At 41.3% G+C, this 19,544-nt stretch overlaps 1 protein-coding gene across 1 annotated transcript; it reads left to right on the forward strand.

Annotated features, from left to right (window-relative positions):
* Window positions 1-534: 534 nt before the first annotated feature.
* Window positions 535-9,427, forward strand: PSMG1 (proteasome assembly chaperone 1). Its single transcript, XM_059466968.1, has 7 exons — window positions 535-657; window positions 872-954; window positions 2,281-2,432; window positions 2,761-2,823; window positions 4,759-4,957; window positions 6,147-6,283; window positions 7,959-9,427. Exons 1-7 carry the CDS (start codon window positions 536-538, stop codon window positions 8,031-8,033), a joined length of 831 nt encoding a protein of 276 aa, XP_059322951.1. The 5' UTR covers window position 535; the 3' UTR covers window positions 8,034-9,427.
* Window positions 9,428-19,544: the final 10,117 nt, after the last annotated feature.

Consider the following 19,544-nt stretch of genomic DNA (forward strand, 5'->3'; position numbering starts at 1 on the left):
GGGGCTGCCCAGGGAGCTTTGCAGTGCCCATCCCTGCAGGTGTCCCCTGGAGGTGGCACTGAGTGCTCTGGGCTGGGGACAAGGTGCCCATGGGGCACGCACAGCTGGGACTTGGTGACCTTGGAGGGCTTTGCCAGCCCCTGCAGGGATTTCGGGACTCTGGGATTTCCTGAGGTTTGTTCCTGTCCCTTTCACCTCCATCCTCTTTTGGGAGCTGTCACAGCGGGGGGGTCGGGCGGTGCTCCAGGGAACAGTGACAGGACAGAACGGCATCGAGGCGGGGCAGGTTTAAATGAGGTATCTGGATGATTTTCTTCACTGAAAGGATGGTTAATCCTTGGAAGAAGTTGCCCAGGGATGCGATGGAGTCACCATCTCTGCGAGCCCTCCAGACCCGCCCGGACGTGGCCTTTGGTGCGAGGTTCGGAGGTACCGGAGGCACCAGGCGCTGCCGCCGCCTCTCCCCTCAGAGCCCCCGGCGCCTCCCGCGCCTGCTCCGGCGCTGAGGGCGGGGCTGCGCAGGCGCGAGGCGGCCATGGCGACTTTCTTCGGGGAGGTGGTGGTGGCCCCGTCCCGGGCCGGCCTGGACGAGGAGGAGGAGGCGCGGGAGGAGACGCCCGAGGACCGCGAGATCCGCAGGGAGATCGAGAAGAAAAGGTACCGGCAGCGCGGGGAGATCAGGGAAAGGTTCTTCCCTGAGAGGGTGCTGGCACTGCCCAGGCTCCCCAGGCAATGGGCACGGCCCCGAGGCTGCCAGAGCTCCAGGGATGCCCATGGTGGGGTTGTTGGTGTCTGTTCAGGGCCAAGAGCTGGGTTTGGATGGTTCTTGTGGGTCCCACCCAGCCCGGGCTGTTCTGTGTTGTTTTCCCAGGGAGATCCAAGTGCTGTGGAGCTGTGCTGAGGAGTCCCTGGTGTGCTCCAGATTCATCGTGGCCATCGGCAGGAACGCTGCGGGTGCGTGCAGAACCTCAGCTGCCGGGCTGGGGATAAACTGGGGAGGCAGAAGGTGGCAGGGAGGTGGAAATGTGCCAGGACATTCCCCGCTCCAAGCCCCAACTGGGGTTGTAAATGTGCCAGGACATTCCCCGCTCCAAGCCCCAGTTGGGGTTGTAAATGTGCCAGGACATTCCCTGCTCCAAGCCCCAACTGGGGTTGTAAATGTGCCAGGACATTCCCTGCTCCAAGCCCCAACTGGGGTTGTAAATGTGCCCAGACATTCCCAAGCCCCAGTGTCCAACCTGGCCTTGGGCATTTCCAAGGGTCCAGGAGCAGCCACAGCTCCTCTGCGCATCCCCACCCTCCCAGGGAACAATTCCCTCCCAAACTCTCATCCAACCCTGCCCTCCTTGAGTTCACCTCGTTCCCCCTTGTCCTGTCATCCCGTTACCTTTTGAAAAATCCCTCTCCAGCTTTCACTACACCCCTCTATTTACTGAATGTGCAGCTCCTCCTTTAGCAGCAGAGGTTAAACCTGGAGGCAACCGAGTTGTCCAGAGAAAGCTTAAGTTCCTCTGTGCATGTAAAATACAGTTATTATTACAGGTGCTTATTCCTCTTGGAAATTGATGTATTTTCACTTGAATACAAAAAGTGAAGTATGTTTTAGTTTGGGATTTCAGTTAGGACAATCCCTCTTTTCCTTTATCTGGTTTTTGTTTGGTAAACTCTCTGGGATTGTTTATTAATTGGCAAAAGTTTTGATCTGATAGTACCCACAAGTCTTGCTTGCATTGAAGTGACATTTAGATTTTATCAAGGTTAACTTTGCTAATTTGTTTGGGTTTTTCCTTGAAAAATAGTAATAGATATATTGGATCTGTCTTCTGTAGCTTTTGACAGGAGTCTGATTTATTAACATGTTTGCCACACTCTTGCCTTTGTTTTTTCTAAAATCAGTGTAACAGTTCTGCCTTGCTGCTTCAGTGAGTTTTGGTTTTAATCTGCTATATCTGTTATGTCAGAAGGTATTAGAGACCTAATATTTCGCAATCTTAATTAATACTAAAGAAATTGAAGTTGATTGTAATGCTGTAATTCCTCAGAACAAGTGATTTTTATGTTAGGGATCTGTATGTGTTGAACATCTCTTCATCTTTGTAAATTTGAGTACAGCAGGATTATCACATTGCTGATGTTTCTTAGATTTGGTCAATAAGTTGATAAAAATGAGTTATTCTTTCTTCAGATTGCAAAGGAATAACCTAATTTAGTCCAGCTATTTATTTGTAAAACAGAGGTTTTATTTTTTATAAATTAACACTATTTTAATGGGTTTTGCAGCTTTCCTGTCATCTTTTATCCTGGACTCTGTGTGCTGGGAAGTGATTGGAGTTGTGAAGCTGTGGAATGAGTGGTGCAGAACATCCAGCAGCACAAATGTCCTCCCCACAGACTCTTTCTGTTTGTTCTACAGATTGATATCAGACCCCACAGTGAGTGACTTGAGCATTAATTCCTCTGTGGTTTGGCTTTCTGAAAAGGAGAAACTTCATCCACCCCCAAACAGGGCACTGCAGGGTCATGGGTTAATCTCATAAATGATCTGAAGGGTTAAAACTAAAACTGTGTGAAGTTCAGCACAGAATGTCACAGCCTCATGGCTTCACTGCATTTGTGAGCAAAAAATCCTCATTGAAACAGAGCTAAACCCAAAATAACTGAACAATTTATTGTCTGCAGCCACATCACCCTTACAGGCGATGCTGAGCTGCTGTTGTGCCCTTTAAACCACTTGCTTACACAAATTTTTACCTTTTTTAGGTTTTATTGTGCCAGTGTAGTTGCTATGTGGCTGAGGATCAACAGTTCCAGTGGCTTGAGAAGGTAAAACTGGCAAGGAAATAAATGGAGTAATAAAATCCTCTATTTATTAGGATGGGGATCTTTTCTCTGATACTTTAACCATGACAGTGTTAAATAAGTTTCCCATGTGGTTTTCTTTTATTAAATATTCAAAAATAGATCAATTTACTCTCTGCAGGATCAGTGAAATCCCTTTCTGTGCTGCCAGCTGTATCTGCTGTCAGCTCCCAGCTGAGTGGTTTTGGACAGTTTCACTTTTGTTGGCCCTTAACCACTTCCCAAACATTTTTCCTGCTTGCTTTTCATTTCCCATGCCTTATTTCAGCTGCATTTCACCTCTGGGAGAATTCTTCCTTCAAAAAAAACCAACAGCAATTTGTGCAGCTGCCAAAGGATCGCCAGCCAAACCAGTTGTGGAGCTGCTGGGTGTGTTCTGTGCCTTTCCCAGGGGGCAGGTGGAGATAAAGGTGCCTCCCAAGCAGAATTTGTCCCATTTCTTCCCACATTTAACATTCCCAGGGCCTCACCCCAGCATTATCCAGGTACAGGAGCCCTGCTGGCTCAGGGAAGTCCCTCCAAATATCATCATTTTGATTTTAACAAGATAAAGCCAAGGGGTGAATGTTCCTCCTGTTGATTTTCCTGATGGATTTGGGTCACTGCTTTGCCTGCAGGAAGTGTGGCTTATTTTGTCTTGCTGTCTGTCTGCTCCCTGCCTGCCTTTAAATCTGTGCTGAGCTGATGGAGCAGCAGGGATTCTGAAGCTGGGCTTAGAGATCAGTACAGCTTTGCTGGGGGATCACAGCTCATTTGGAAGTTTAAAACCCCTTAGACCTCAGATTTTTGCTGTATTCCACACATTCCTGCACTTCATTTGAAGTGGGATTGCAGAAGAGAGATGGCTGGGGGTTGTTGTCTTCCCCATTTGTGGGTGTTCCTGAACAGCAGGAGTGTGGTTGTACCAAGTCCATGTTCCTGAGTATTTTTACATTTTGTGGTTGTTATTATTTTTAAATGTGCAGAAGAAACAACGTGCTGCCAATCCTTTTTCTTTTCATGTGAGTGGCAGCCCTGTTCTGTGTGTAAATCCTGATTTCCTGAGCATCTCCCATCTCCACAGGTCAGATCTTTACCTCTGGGTGGGTTTTCTCTGTAAGGATCACTGACAAACCAGAACACACAGGTTGGATTTTGCAGCCATAGATTCCAGCCTGTGTTCCCAGCAAAGCAAGTGGAAAATCTGTGGGCTTCTGAATATTCCTGTCAGATTTCTGTCACATTGGTGACACAGTGACAGTGATGGGAGGGCACAGCTTCCCTCCTGGGACTGGTACACAGACAGAAACCTGTGTAGGCAACTTTCTGTCACAGTTTCCAAATTCTCTATTTCGTTTTCCCTTGTTGGTATTTTGTAATGTTCAGAAGGTTTTGTACTTCAAAACTTTGTTCTTTGAATATGAGAAAGAGAAGCCTAAATTTTCTTTCTCAATTCAACTTGAATAGAATGAAATAAAATCAGTGTATCTAAAATAAATTATTTTACAACATTGTAGGGCATCCAGGGAGCACAATTTTCATTTCAGATGTTAAGCAGCTCAGTGAACTGCTTGTTTTTATTTGGAATCCTATTTTTTTTTTTTTTACAATCACCATTAATTAAAGCAGTAAATCTTAATATATTGAATACAAAGTGCTGAAAACATGAAACCTCTCCAGAAGATCACTAGACTTAGTAAATATATCAGCTGTTATTTTGGGGTTTTTATCTCTAGCCTAGGAGCAATGCCTGGGAAATTTCTACCTGAAGGTTGTGATTCAGACTGGTTTTGGTCCTGCAAACCTGAGTTCAAGATAAATGAATCTGAAATTGAAATGAATCTGAAATTGAAATGAATCCTTGAGGTTCCTCTGCTTTTATTATGAGAATTTTTCCTGATGTATTTTTTTGTATTTCAGGTTTTTGGCTCCATGCAGAAGAAAGGCTTGCAAGTCACCATCCTTTCCACGTGTCCTGTAGCTGATTATAAAACTCAGGAATCCACTCTGACCCTTGTGTCTCCATTCCTGAAAGCCTTGAAGACCAAAGAATTCCAGGAGCAGGTCTGCTGCCCACTGCTGGAGCAGCCCAACATTGTGAGGGACCTTCCTGCTGCTGGTACTTTGCAATTCCAGTTATTTGCACAATTCCCCCTGAGGAACATCCCTCTGCAATTAGAATTTTTGCTTAATTGTGGGAACTGGCTGAAAATTCAGCTTTTTAAAAATTAATTACTGACAGATTCACATCTTACATATTGCCCTGGAGAATAGGGACAGTTTTCCAAACCAGCCATAAATAATTTTACCAGTTATGTGTGGGACAGAAGTACTGGGAAATTCTCCAGTACAGCCTTACAAAGCATTTTGTACAGTGGGGTTTTTTAGGAATTTTACTTAGTAATTAAATAAATTTTATTAGGAATTATTTTCATCTGAGCACCCAAAATAAAACCTCATAAAGTCCTTTCTGTATATAACAGGTCATGAAGCTTGTACAGATCCACTGATCAACCTCATGGAAAAATTAGGTTCAGTTTTTTATGTAATTTAATAAAAACTTTGAATTTTTGCATTCTAGAATCCCTAATGGTAGCAGCATGAGGAAAAGCTTGTCTGGCAGGAGCTAAAAGTGGATGATTTTCTCTTGTTCACATTCCTTTTTATGGGTTTTTTGGTTGGGTTTTTTTGGGGGTGTTGTTTGGGTTTTTTGCAGATGTTGCTATTATTTTTATTTATTTTCTTATTTTTATTTATTTATTAAATATTTGATAAAATATTTTACGGGTTTTATTTATTTTCATTCCCTGGATGTCCTACATTTTTATTTATTTTCTTTTTTTTATTTATTTAAGAACACATTTAAGAAAATATTCATTGTTTTTATTTATTATTTTAATTTTTATTATTATATTATGTTATGTTATGTTATATTATGTTACGTTACGTTACATTACATTACATTACATTACATTACATTACATTACATTACATTACATTACATTACATTACATTATATTATATTATATTATATTATATTATATTATATTATATTATATTATATTATATTATATTATATTTTTATGTACAGTTTCCAGGTAGGGTATGTGCCAGGAAAAAACACCTCCATTTAACTAATTTTTGATTTTAACTAATTTTCCTTGTATAGCTGGGGGATGAGTTGCTGCTCCAGCAGTCAGCATCCTGAGCTGGTAATGAAACTCCCATGGGTTTAAAATTCTGATTTTTGCACCCAGAGCAGAGATCCCTTTGTGCTGAGTTTAACAGATTTCCTTTCCCTGTGTCAGTGCTGAGTTACTGCCAGGTGTGGGACATCCCTGCAGTGCTGTACCAGTGCTACACTGATGTCATCAAGCTGGACACAGTCACCATTGAAGCCTTCAAGCCTCTGCTCTCTTCTGAGCTCCTGAAGAGTTTAGCCAAGGTAAAATTTCCATTTTTATAATTAATGGGAGTTTTTGTCTGTTTTCATCTCTTGCATTCTGCTGGGTTTGTTCCCCTGTGGGGATTGCACTCTACAGCTTCCTTCAGAACTTCATGTTGGATTTTCAGGCTCTGCTAATGTATGAATGTATCAGGGAAGGATTTTTGTGCTTGTGTAAGCTGCAGTTTGCTTTGGAGTTGCCTCATTTAAAGCTTTTTGTTGTGTGTTTTTTTATTATTTTTACATTTTATATTCATGTATCAGATGGCTCAGTTCTAGCTCTGTATATGCCTCTCTTCTGGCATACAGGAAAGCTTCTTAAAATAACCCATTTTGACCTATAACTTCATTTTGGAGCTAAAAAGCCAAATTTCTGAAGAAATTTTTACACTAATCCAGCCTGGCCTTGAACACTTCCAGGGATGGGGCAGCCCCAATTTCTGTGTGCCACCACCCTCACAGTGAATCACATTGCTCCCAAAAATTCCCATTGCAGCCCCTAAAATGAATGTTTTCCTCTTTCTGAAATGTTTTTAATTGATTTCTAGTTGGTTGAGAACACTTTGAACCCAGATTTCAATGCCCAAAGAGGTCTGTGTGTACTGAGGTGTTTACTTCAGTCCTAAAATCAGTTTTCAGTGCAGCTCATTCTGTTCTGCTGAATAACTCTGAGTAACACATAAATATTTAAACTCTGAAGGAGAACAATGACAGAGAATCTTCCCCTCATGTCCAAGCAAGGAGGAATGCAAAATAATAAATCCATTTTCTTGCTGCACTGCACATTCCTGTGGATAAATTCATTCAGAAAACCTGAGTTTTGCTCAGTTAATATTGATATGATATAATGTAATATAATATAAATATAATGTTATGTTATGTTACGTTACATTACATTACATTACTCTATTCTATTCTATTATTATATATTCTATTCTATTATTATATATTCTATTCTATTATTATATATTGTAATATAGTATAATAGATAATATAATATGGTATATATATAATATAATGTAGTATAAATATAATGTAATATAATGTAATATAATGTAGTATAAATATAGTGTTAATATAATATATACTATATTATATATAGTATAATGTAATGTAGTATGTAATATAATATAATAATATAATATAATGTAATATATAAAATATAGTATAATATATAATATAGTACTATATTATATATATAGTACTGTATTATATATTATATATAATATATACTATAATATATATCATCTATATTATTATATATTATAGTATATAATATATAATATTATATACTATATAATATAGTTATTATATTATATAATATAGTATTATATTATATATTATATTATATTATATTATATTATATTATATTATATTATATTATATTATATTATATATATTATACTATACTAATATATACTATATTATATATATTAGTGTATATATTATTATATATACTAATATAAATAATATAGTATGATATAATATGTGATATTTATATATTTAATTAATCTAAATAAATAATGTATAACTATATAATTATAATATCTAATAAAATTCATTTAATATATTAATAAAAGTGCTGTTCAGAGTAATGAAAATGGGGCCGGGGCCAGGGGAGCTCTTGCTTTTTCCCACTCTGTGGCTGATTCTGATCCTCTTCTCCTTTCCCCAGGACGCCTCTGAAAGCACAAAGATCCTGAAGAAGTTCCTGACAGCCAGTGAAACTCACAATAACATCTACATCTGATAAGGACAGTTGTGCTGCACTTTGTAAACTCCAGTTTCTTCTCTTGAGGACTTCTGGGATTTTATTTTTTTTCCTTTAAATTAGAATAAATTTCAGTAGATTTTTTTACTTTCCCGCTCATTTTTGTTGCTTTTAACTTCATCACTGAACACCCTTCTGCATGGCTTGGAAGATTCTTCTGGAGTGATTTTAGGAAAGATTTTGGATATGAAAATCAACTCCTTTTTTTCCTCCTGAAGGGATTGTTTTCCCTAAAAGTATTCCTTTTATATTTCAAAGAGGAAAATACAGATAAAGAATTCTGTCTGTATCTCCCAAGACCTCTCCATTTTTTACTTTATTTCTAGACCTGAGGGTTTTTGTAATATTTGATGCTCTTCAAAGATTTGTCTGTGATCAAGAAAATGCACTCTCTGTCCTTTCCCATCCACAGAGAATTTTGCTTGTGTTTATTTATGGCTCCACATGCCCTTTTTAATGTATATATTGATACAAAATGCAGTAATTCAAGTGTGGTAAATGCCTTTAAAACTTGCCAGTGAAAAATAACCTCTCCTGGTCAAAGGGGCTGGCAGGGTCACAGGCTGCCTCAGCTGGATTTGCCAGGGCAAACTGATTTAATTCACTTTAAACCACCAAAATTTGGGCAATGGTAGAAATAATAAAAGATCTCTTAGGCAGAGAATGTGATTTCTAGAAGAAAGTAAGGTTTTAAAGTGTCTCAGAAAATTCTCTGGAAGCTGATAACAATTTCAGCAGTTTATTTCAAGTACTAACTAGGATTGAGGTGCAGTTCTGAGTTGTACTCTGTTTAATTTAACATTTTGTTTAAGAAAATAGTGTTAGAGTTTTAATTTGTAATTCTGTTCTCTGCTGGGTGCAGCTTTGATTTACACTGGATGCTCAGTGGGTATTTCTGAGCAGTGTTTTCCTGCTCAGAACTGTCCCTGGTTTACATTTCAGTTCAGGTAATTACAGATGAGCACATATTGCCTAAAGTGGTGCTGGATTTTGGAACAAATTCTGAAGCTTTTTTGGTTTTGTTTTTTCACCCATTTCTGTCCATCCTTTTAATTCATAAATTGGTTTTAGGTGTGATCTGAGCTGAGAATTCTGTTATTTTGAAAGTTGGCTGCCCCATTTTCTTACCTTTACATGTTTGGTTCTTAATAAATAAAGCAGATAACAAGAAATCTCTTTAATAGTAAATTATGCAGACTCTTAGAAGAATTGTGAATGTATTCCTGGTATTGGTGTGGTCACCCAGGCAGTTTGCAATGTTTTAAAACAGTTATTACATTATATTTAATTCAGTTTTTACTACTTGGCTTTATGCTGAGGTGTGAGATGCTCCTCAACACCTTGAATAAAAATGGCAAATTTGGGAGATGAAATCTGACTGAAACCTGGTGTTCTGGCAGAATTTCTCAAAACTGAAAGTTTGAAAGCTCTCCATAGCAGGAAATGTTTGGGTAGGATGTAGTGGGGAAGTGCTATAGGCCAGTGAAATAAGAGATTTTAATTTAAAATTCTGCCTTTTCCCATAATTTAATGTAGGAACCAGTTCATATTCACCCCTTAAATATTCTGTAAGCCTCAGAACTAATGATGAGCTGTGTCTCTCATAACATGAGAGTGTTGACTGAAGATTTTTTCCATATTTGAATGTTGCTGCCTGTTTTTTATTTTCCCTTCTGTGCTCCAGTATCCACCCAGAGCCTGCAGTGAGGTTTTCTTGTTTCCTCCCAGCTGCTGGGTGTAATCCTTGGAGGAGTTCACAAACTTCAGAGCTGTCAAATGTGGCACATGGCTTCAGAGCTTTGGGGGGAGAGGTTTGAAATGAGATTGTGTAAGACTTGGTTTGCTGAGGTATTTGCTAAATGCAAATTGTGAAACCAGAGTGAACTGTGAGACTGGAAGAGGGGTTTTTATCCCACTTTTAAAAGTCATTTAAGCCACTTATTACCTTTTTTTAGATAAGATTGATCTGTCTTCTGCTGAATGTCTTCCAGACCAAGGGCTCTTCCCAAGTCCACTCTGCTTTGTCACACTGCAGAATTTATTTGGTGGGCAGAGGTGATTTCCATTCCTGAAGGCTCTGACTCCTTGGTGATTTGCCTGACCTAAAAGGATTTAAGGTGCATTTTATGGAGGCTCCTTTGCTTTTGCCTTGGAAGCTGTTGGAATCTGTGCAGTGCAGGCCACAGCTGAGAGAGCAGGGCTGGACAGAGGCGAAGCCCAAGCCAGGTTTGGGCTGGAGGGGACCTAAAAAATCACCCAGTGCCACCCCTGCCATGGCAGGGACACCTCCCACTGTCCCAGGCTGCTCCAGCCCCAGTGTCCAGCCTGGCCTTGGGCACTGCCAGGGATGCAGGGGTGGAATTCCATCCCAGCCCTGCCCACCCTGCCAGGGAGGAAATTTTCCCTAATATCTGATCTAAACCTGTAATTTTTCAGTGTGGAGCCATTCCCTGTGTGCTGTCCCTGCATCCCCTGGCAATTGTCTCTCTCCAGCTTTCCTGGGGCTCCTCCAGGCCCTGCAAGGCCACCCTGAGCTCAGCCCAAAGCTTCTCCTGTGCAGGTGAGCAATGCCAGCTGTGCCAGCCTTTCCTGCCAGCAGAGCTGCTCCATCCTCTGCCCATCCTGGAGCCTCCTCTGGGCTCTGCAGCAGCTCCAGCTCCTCCCTGGCTGGGGCAGGGCTGGGGCAGCTCTGCAGGTGGGAAATCACCTGAGGGGACACAGGGACACAATCCCAGTCCCTCTCCTGCTGCCCACCCTGCTGTAGGTGCAGACAGGATTCACATCATTCCCATTCCTCATCTCACTGCACAGCTCCAGAAAATAATTTAATTCTTTCTAAGATTGCACACTCACATTGGCTCTGCCCTGCAAAGTGCTTTGTTGCCAAAGCTGCAGAGGAAGAACATCACTTCTGACATGTAATTCTACGATTTTTGTGCCAAAAAAATGAAGAAGGCAAGTATTTTGTTCTACCTCATTTTTTCTGATTTGTTTAACATTCTGGTTTGTGTCTAAAACATTGACACATCTAAATGAGCTAAAAACAAAATGAAAGTTAAAGAGATTAATGATTTTACTTTTTTTTTTTTTTGCTGCCATCAAATCTGCACCTTTTTTTTCCCCTTTAAATATTTTGGACTGAAAGTTTTGACAGCTGCTGCACATGGCAGCAACCAGCACCTACAGGCCCCTCCTTGAGCCAAGTGAGATCACAGCTCTGAGGTCAGAATTTTTTACTGGAGAGAAAACACTGAGACCCTGTTGAGAGCTCTCCCAGAGTGGCTGATGAGCAGAGGTACCTGGGAATTCTTTTATTAGGAATTCCATGCAGTAAATACTGCAGGAAACCTTTCACTCACTGGGATAAAAATGCAAAGTTCTCATTTCACTTTGCTATCAAGGCATCCTGAAGTGAGGGAAAGCCACAGACCCCGAACTGTGTGTGTGAAAAAAGGTTAAAGTCAAGTTTTTTCCTTCCAAACAATTACATAACAATGTTTAAATGCTCTTTGTATGAGAAATTTGGGCCATTGCTTTAAAGTAGGAAATGTTTCATGAGCTAAATGATGCACCTTCAAAGGACAATTTCCATAAAGCATTTATTGAGGAGACCACAGGTTCTTCCCCTGTGTTTGAATCAGAGAATTCCAACATGCTTTTATTCACTGAAAATTCCATATTTCATGTTCAGCATTAATATTTTAATTCTTCTTTTATGTCTGACTTGGATACCCTATCAAGGCATCCTGAGCTGAGGAAAGGCCACAGACCCCAAATTGTGTGTGTGGAAGAAGGTTAAAGTCAAGTTTTTTCCTTCCAAACAAGGTTAAAGTCAAGTTTTCTCCTTCCAAACAAGGTTAAAGTCAAGTTTTCTCCTTCCAAACAATTATATAACAATGTTTAAATGCTCTTTGTATGAGAAATTTGGGCCATTGCTTTAAAGTAGGAAATGTTTCATGAGCTAAATGATGCACCTTCAAAGGACAATTTCCATAAAGCATTTTTTGAGAAGACCACAGGTTCTTCCCCTGTGTTTGAATCAGAGAATTCCAACATGCTTTCATTCACTGAAAATTCCATATTTCATGTTCAGCATTAATATTTTAATTCTTCTTTTATGTCTGACTTGGATACCCTATCAAGGCATCCTGAGCTGAGGAAAGGCCACAGACCCCAAATTGTGTGTGTGGAAGAAGGTTAAAGTCAAGTTTTTTCCTTCCAAACAAGGTTAAAGTCAAGTTTTCTCCTTCCAAACAAGGTTAAAGTCAAGTTTTCTCCTTCCAAACAATTATATAACAATGTTTAAATGTTCTTTGGATGGGAAATTTGGGCCATTGCTTTAAAGTAGGAAATGTTTCATGAGAATAGTGATGAACCTTCAAAGGACAGTTTACATAAAGCATTTATTGAGGAGACCACAGGTTCTTCCCCTGTGTTTGAATCAGAGAATTCCAGCATGCTTTCATTCACTGAAAATTCTATATTTCATGTTCAGCATTAATATTTAAATTCTTTTTGTTTGACTTGGATACCCTATCAAGGCATCCTGAGTTGAGGGAGGGCCACAGACCCCAAATTGTGTGTGTAGAAGAAGGTTAAAGTCAAGTTTTTCCTTCCAAACAATTGTATAACAAAACATTTAAATGTTCTTTGGATGGGAAATTTGGGCCATTGCTTTAAAGCAGGAAATGTTCCATGAGATAAATGATGCACCTTCAAAGGACAATTTCCATAAAGCATTTTTTGAGGAGACCACAGGTTCTTCCCCTGTGTTTGAATCAGAGAATTCCAACATGCTTTCATTCACTGAAAACCATATTTCAAGTTCAGCATTGATATTTTAATTCTTCTTTTAGGTTTGACTTGGATCCCTTTTCATGAAATAAAAGCAGCCTTGTTTCTGTCAGTTGCAGACACTTTAAAGCTGCTTCATTGGGAATTGACAAAAGGGGAGATGAAAAATAATAATAACAAAAATAATAGAGTCCCAATCACTGAAGGCAGCAGTTCGATTACTGAGCAGATGAACAGAAAATATACAGCCTCATTTAATTTAAAGAAAGAAAAACCCAAAGCACACCTGTGGGAGGAAAGGTTGGATGAGAACAGTCACTGTGGAAAGGTGAGAGCACAGCAGAGAAAACCTCAGCATCCCTCATCCTGTAAAATCAGGGTTTGAAAGTTCCCTTTGTGGGAACTGCTTTTGGGTTTGCTGTTCCCTCCGTGCTGCCCCTCTGAACTCCCTTCCAAAGGGGGATTATAAAGATATTTTTGTGCAGAAGAAGCACAGAATGCTCTGCCTGGCTAATTCCACCCTTAAACCCCGGAGGACACTTGCAAGAACCCCAGTGGCTGCTGTCAGGAACAAGCCAGTGCTCTGTTCATTCCTCAGAAGGTGCTGGTGCAGAACTGCTCCACCTGAGTGTGGAATTGAGGCAGCCCAGTGCAGCTCCATCAGGGTGCTGTGGGTTTTTTCCAAGTGCCAGGAAATAATTTGGGATCACCTGGTAATGCCATGTGTGAGGAAATGCTCTGCAACAGAGGATTCAGTGCCTGCCCTTAGAATTTCCACTTTTTTACCTTCTTCCCCTTCCTATCAGAGTGGGTGTATAGAGGAAAATTTACTTTTAACAACTATTAAAATCTAATAGGTTATTTTTTAGCAAAAAATAATCTGTGGGGGTTTTATAAATAATCTTATTCCAGGTATTGTGGGAAGCACATTTCCTGTCTTTATGGATAGGAACTTCACCTCAGTGCCTGCCCTTAGAATTTCCACTTCTTTATGTTCTTCCACTTCCTATCAGAGTGTGTATATAGAGGAAAATTTACTTTTAACAACTATTAAAATCTAGCAGGTTTTTTTTAGCAAAAAGTAGTCTGTGGAGGTTTTATAAATAACCTTATTCCAGATATTGTGGTAGGCACATTTTCTGTCTTTATGGGCAGGAACTTCACCTCCTGCAAGGTTTGTGGTAGAGATCTTTGCAATTAAACCCAAATAAGAATCCCCACATTCCCCAGCTGCCACCCTGCCTGGCAAGGGAAGGAATTCTGGAGGTGCATGTTTGTCTGAGCATAAAGATTTTGTGAAGTGAAGATTTTGTTGGTTTTAGCAATTCCTGCAAGAATTTCTTCACAGAAAAGATTGTTAAATATTATCAGGGGCTGCTTAGAGACATTTGGAGTCCCCATCCCTGCAAGTGTCACCTGGAGGTGGCACTGAGAGCTCTGGGCTGGGGACAAGGTGGGGATGGGGCACAGCTTGGACTTGATCTTGGAGTTCTTTTCCAACCCAAATCATTCTGCAAATGCTCCATTTTGTGTCCTACTGGACAATAATCCTATTATTTGCTTTCCTGAGCATCCCATTATGGAGCTGACTGAGGTCAGGCACTCATATCTGCAGGTTGGTGTTGCAGACATCTTTTCTGAAAAATCCCTTCCTCAGGACTTTTTCCTCCTGAGAAGCTGGGAGGCCTCAGGAACAAAATGTAAACATTGATTATCTGCTGCTGTGGAATGCAACAGGTGCATCTGGGATTGGTCTCATGTGGTTGTTTTAATTAATGGCCAATCACAGTCAGCTGGCTCAGACTCTCTGTCCAAGACAGAAGCTTTTATCATTCTTTCTTTTTCTGTTCTTAGCCAGCCTTCTGATGAAATCTTTTCTTCTATTCTTTTAGTATAGTTTTAATATAATATATATGATAAAATAATAAATCAAGCCTTCTGAAACATGGAGTCAGATCCTCATCTCTTCCCTCATCCTCAGACTCCTGTGAACACCGTCACAGGTTGGTTTGCCCTGTGGCGTTCATTTGTGGCACCACAAAGGCATTCCAAGACTCATGTAAATTTTAATTTTTTCACTAACTTTTTCCGTTTAGGAACTGTCTGAGAAAAATCTGGGCAAAAATATTTCCTCAGTTGGTGCTGGAGGTCAAATTTAATATCAGCTCAGTTTTGAGATGGTTTTTGAATCTGTTCTGATTCAGGCTGAGCTGTCTCAGATGTTATTTGATTAAAGCAGTGAATCTTGTACTTAACAGAATCATAGAATAGTTTGAGTTGGAAGGGACCTTAAAGCTCATCCCATGGCAGGGACACCTTCCACTGTCCCAGGCTGCTCCAACCCCAGTGTCCAGCCTGGCCTTGGGCACTGCCAGGGATCCAGGGGCAGCCACAGCTGCTCTGGGAATTCCATCCCGGCCCCTGCCCACCCTCCTAGGACTGAATTTTTTCCCCAATATCCCACCTAACCCTACAATCTTTCAGTGGGAGCCGCTCCCTGTGTGCTGTCCCTGCATCCCCTTGCAATTGTCTGTCTCCAGCTTTCCTGGGGCTCCTCCAGGCCCTGCAAGGCCACCCTGAGCTCAGCCCAAAGCTTCTCCTGTGCAGGTGAGCAATGCCAGCTGTGCCAGCCTTTCCTGCCAGCAGAGCTGCTCCATCCTCTGCCCATCCTGGAGCCTCCTCTGACCTCAGGGGCTCAGGTGATGCTTTAGGTGCTTCTTGAGGTAGTGGCACCCCCCTCTATTCCATGGGACAGAGGGAATTGCTGCAGGAACTTCTCCCTTGCAGCAACACAGTGAGTGCTTCCCTTAAATAATAAGAGTTTCTCTGCTAAATCCACTTTCTGTGCTCTCCAGAGCAGCCCAGCAGAACCACAGGCTGCAGAAATGGGTTTTCCTGCTGTCTGTCCACGTCCTTCCTTCCAGCTGGGACCCAAATTCCCAGAGCTCTGCACCACTGAGTGTGACAGCGTTCACAGGGGTCTGAGGATGAGGGAAGAGACGAGGATCTGACTCCATGTTTCAGAAGCCTGATTTATTATTTTATTACATATATTATATTAAAACTATACTGAAAGAATAGAACAGAAGATTTCATCAGAAGGCTGGCTAAGAATAGAAAAAGAAGGAATGAATAACAAGGGCAGACAGTCCGAGCCAGCTGACTGTGATTGGCCATTAATTAGAAACAACCACATGAGACCAATCCCAGATGCACCTGTTGCATTCCACAGCAGCAGATAATCATTGTTTACATTTTGTTCCTGAGGTCTCTCAGCTTCTCAGGAGAAAAAATCCTAAGGAAATGAATTTTCAGAAAATATCATGGCTACAACTGAGCACTGCAGGCAAGAGGCTCCCCTGCATTCCTGATCAAGCATTTCAAAACCGGAATAAATACTGAGTGTTACCAGTAAAGAGCAAGCAGAGTTTTTAAATATAATTTTTATTTAATTTTCCCTCGTTTAATTTTCGCTTTTTGAACAAAGACACAGCCCCAGCTGTTTGGCTCTGTGTGCCTCAGCCTCCACCCTGCACTGCTCACAGCCAGATGTTAAAATTCAGCTCCCTTGGAGGAGGTCTTGACTCAATCAGCGTGGGGCAGAGAAAGTAATGCTGCAATGCTGATAGCAAAGGTCACTTGTCTGAGAGGAGAGCAGCCTGCCCTGGCTTTTCCATCCCCTCCAGCCTCCCTGGGGGTGCTGTGGCTGCAGCTGCCTGGGCTGTGATGTTTGGGAAGTGCCTTTGATTTTGGGACCTGCAGGGAGCCAGCCTGGTGCTGACATGTGGCTTCCAGACCCTCAAATCCAATGCACGTTATGAAAACGTCTCAGTGTTGGATTGAAACCATATTTTAATAATTTGGCCACCTGTATAATATCCTAATAACCTTAGGAGAACTTGAGACCCTCTGTAAAATTATTTATAGCAGATGTTAAATCATTGGTGTATTCTACACATTTACACACTGGGGGACAGACACTAAACATTGCCCTTACCAAAATAACCCCAAACATATTTATTTCAAAGAATTACAGTGGGTCATAGCAGGAAGTGGATGCAGGAAGCTCCATCCATTGTTGTGGTTTGTTTTAAAGGTGTGCTCCAAGTGAGAGGATTAAAAAAAAGTTTTGGTTTTTACTACAGTTGGACAAAATTATTCGAGTGTTTAAAAGATAAAAAGCCTTTTATTATATACACTTTGTTCCAGTAAGTTTCTCGGCTGTTATTTTTCTGGCCCAGCTTTCTTATTTTTATTATTTTTTATTTTAGTACACTGTAACTCTCCAACTTTAAAAATGTCATTACAGGGCACTAAATCCTAAGTGCCAAACCTGTTCTGTAATGATTGAAAAATTGCCCTTTTGGTCAGAGCTTGAGAGCCAGAAATGCAAAACCTGCTGGAAAGAGGCGAAAGTCCTCCTCTGATGTGACTGGGCAGCAAATCTCTTTAAGCAGCCAAGTGAATGAGCTTTTAGAGAGCTTTTAAAGATTAAAACATTGCTGGCAAGAAAATGAAAAAAAAAATATAATGCTATAATATAATATAATATCATATCATAGTATTATATATATGTTATATACATATATATGTATACTATAAAAATATAGTCTCCATTGCTGTAGGTAGCTCCAAGTGTAGGTAGCTGTGAGTTGATTTTAAAATCAATTTTTAAAAATTGAGTATGATTTGAGATAGTTTTAGTTACCTCCTGAGGTTTTTATTTACCCTGTAACTATGAGGACTGGATTTTTTTTTGTGATGAAAAGTTCTGGCAAAGTCATAGAGTCACAGTCTCAGAATGGTTTGGGTTGGAAGGGATGTTAAAGATCATTTACTCCCATTCCCCTGCCATGGCAGGGACACCTCCCACTGTCCCCAGTGTCCAGCCTGGCCTTGGGCACTGCCAGGGATCCAGGGATGGAATTCCATCCCAGCCCTGCCCACCCTGGCAGGGAGGAATTTCTTCCCAAAGTCACCAAATTTTCAACAAACCACTGGTTGTAGGGGCTTCAATTTTATTTCTCCAAGGACACTTTGGTGATAACTTGTGGCCAGCCTGGGTCTCAGCTGCCTCAGCCTGAGGAACTGCATTGGATGGTTGTGGTGGGTCCCTTCCAACCCTGAATATTCTGTGATTCTGTGAACTAAACCAGCAGTGGGAAGTGAAAGCCTTGGCCCAGAGTTGTGTTTTCCTTAAAGAACAGACTGGAATATTCTGGACTAATTAAAACGAGGAGTTTTGTCACATTTTCTGAGCACAAATGAGGAGCATTGCTCAGGGAACTCCTGCCTGCTGTGTTTAGGGGTTGCCATTGAAAAATTGGTTTAGGGAGTGAAAAGTCTGAGTTCCTCTGCTGCTGGAGCTCATAAAGACACACCTGGTTGGCTTTTCCAGTTACAGGTGCAGTGTCAGCCTGGATGTGACCTCTCTGTTTCTGCAGGAGAACAGATCATGGGAGTTCAGCAGGGAAAAAAATATCTGCAGCTGGAGACAGGGATGGGGTCCTGTCCTCATTCTCCTCTTTTATCATAAATCAATGCAAAGCTTTTGTGATGATTAGAATAAAACTGGTCATCCTGTAGTTTTGTGGAGCATGAGGTGCTGTTGAAATAAGTGGTGCCCACTGCTTTATCCTGAAATAAGCTAAAACTCATCCCAACGGCTTTTCAGTTTTGTTCCAAATGATGGTTGTATGTGTACATGTGGACTTACATAACCTCTCAGAGATTTTTGACAGGCAAATATTGATTTACTGAGTTGCTGAGATAGTTTTGAACACAGACAGCTTCTGATCTTTTGGTGAAATAAGTGTTATTTTTCATTTGAAGGCTGGTTTGTTTAGCTGCATCACAAGCAATGACTGAGGTGTCTACTTTGATTTCCTGGCTATATAGCTCAGCATTACAGTTATTTCTTAGGATTTGGCATTGAAGATTCCTGAAGAAGAAAAGGCTTTGGGAACACCCAACTTTGGCCTTCCACAATCTGAAGGAGATGACAAGAAAGATGGAGAGGGACTTTTTCCAGGGATCTGAAATGGCAGGAAAAGGGGGAATGGCTTCAAACTGACAGAGGGCAAGGATGGGATGAGATTTTGGAAAGGAATTCCTCCCTGTGAGCGTGGGCAGGGCTGGGATGGACTTCCCAGAGCAGCTGTGGCTGCCCCTGGATCCCTGGCAGTGCCCAAGGCCAGGCTGGACACTGGGGCTGGAGCAGCCCAATCCAAACCATGACTCCAAAGACCATTCCATGACCCAGGAGCCCCTTGGCTTCTGCCAGCATTCAGGAGTTGCTCCATCTCTGATAGGTGTGTGGCTAGTTTGGGTTTCTCTGCCCATCTCTCTTCTCCCTTCTACTCTGTTTTCCCTTAAATATTCTGGATTTGGTGCTCAAACCCTCCAAGCAGAGCACTCATAGACATGTGTGTCCAGGCAATCACGGGTCCAAAAGGACAGGCCATGAAATTCTCCAAGAGTCAGCTCTGGGTGAGGATGGTGTTTTCAGGAACTTTGTATTTCTAGGAGCACCAGGAGTAGGACCAGGCAGGATGTGGGGTAGGAGCACCCTGGACTCTTCTGACCCAAGTCTCAGTTAGGGGCTGCTCAGAGCTGCCATTCAATATATTCCTGTCCCAAGAGGGTTTTCCTCAGAATCTCTGTAAGCACTTTTGATTTCTGTGGGCTTTGGAACAG

This window comes from Ammospiza nelsoni, chromosome 2 (assembly GCF_027579445.1).
Source record: "Ammospiza nelsoni isolate bAmmNel1 chromosome 2, bAmmNel1.pri, whole genome shotgun sequence".
Lineage (NCBI taxonomy): Eukaryota > Metazoa > Chordata > Aves > Passeriformes > Passerellidae > Ammospiza > Ammospiza nelsoni.

What these genes read in the sequence shown, in the direction of transcription:
- PSMG1 (XM_059466968.1), top strand. Translation starts at nt 536, where the DNA reads ATGGCGACTTTCTTCGGGGAGGTGGTGGTGGCCCCGTCCCGGGCCGGC. An exon ending in CATCGGCAGGAACGCTGCGG is followed by an intron (nt 955 to 2,280) that starts GTGCGTGCAGAA and finishes TGGGTTTTGCAG; the next exon opens with CTTTCCTGTCATCTTTTATC. An exon ending in TCCTGAAGAGTTTAGCCAAG is followed by an intron (nt 6,284 to 7,958) that starts GTAAAATTTCCA and finishes TCCTTTCCCCAG; the next exon opens with GACGCCTCTGAAAGCACAAA.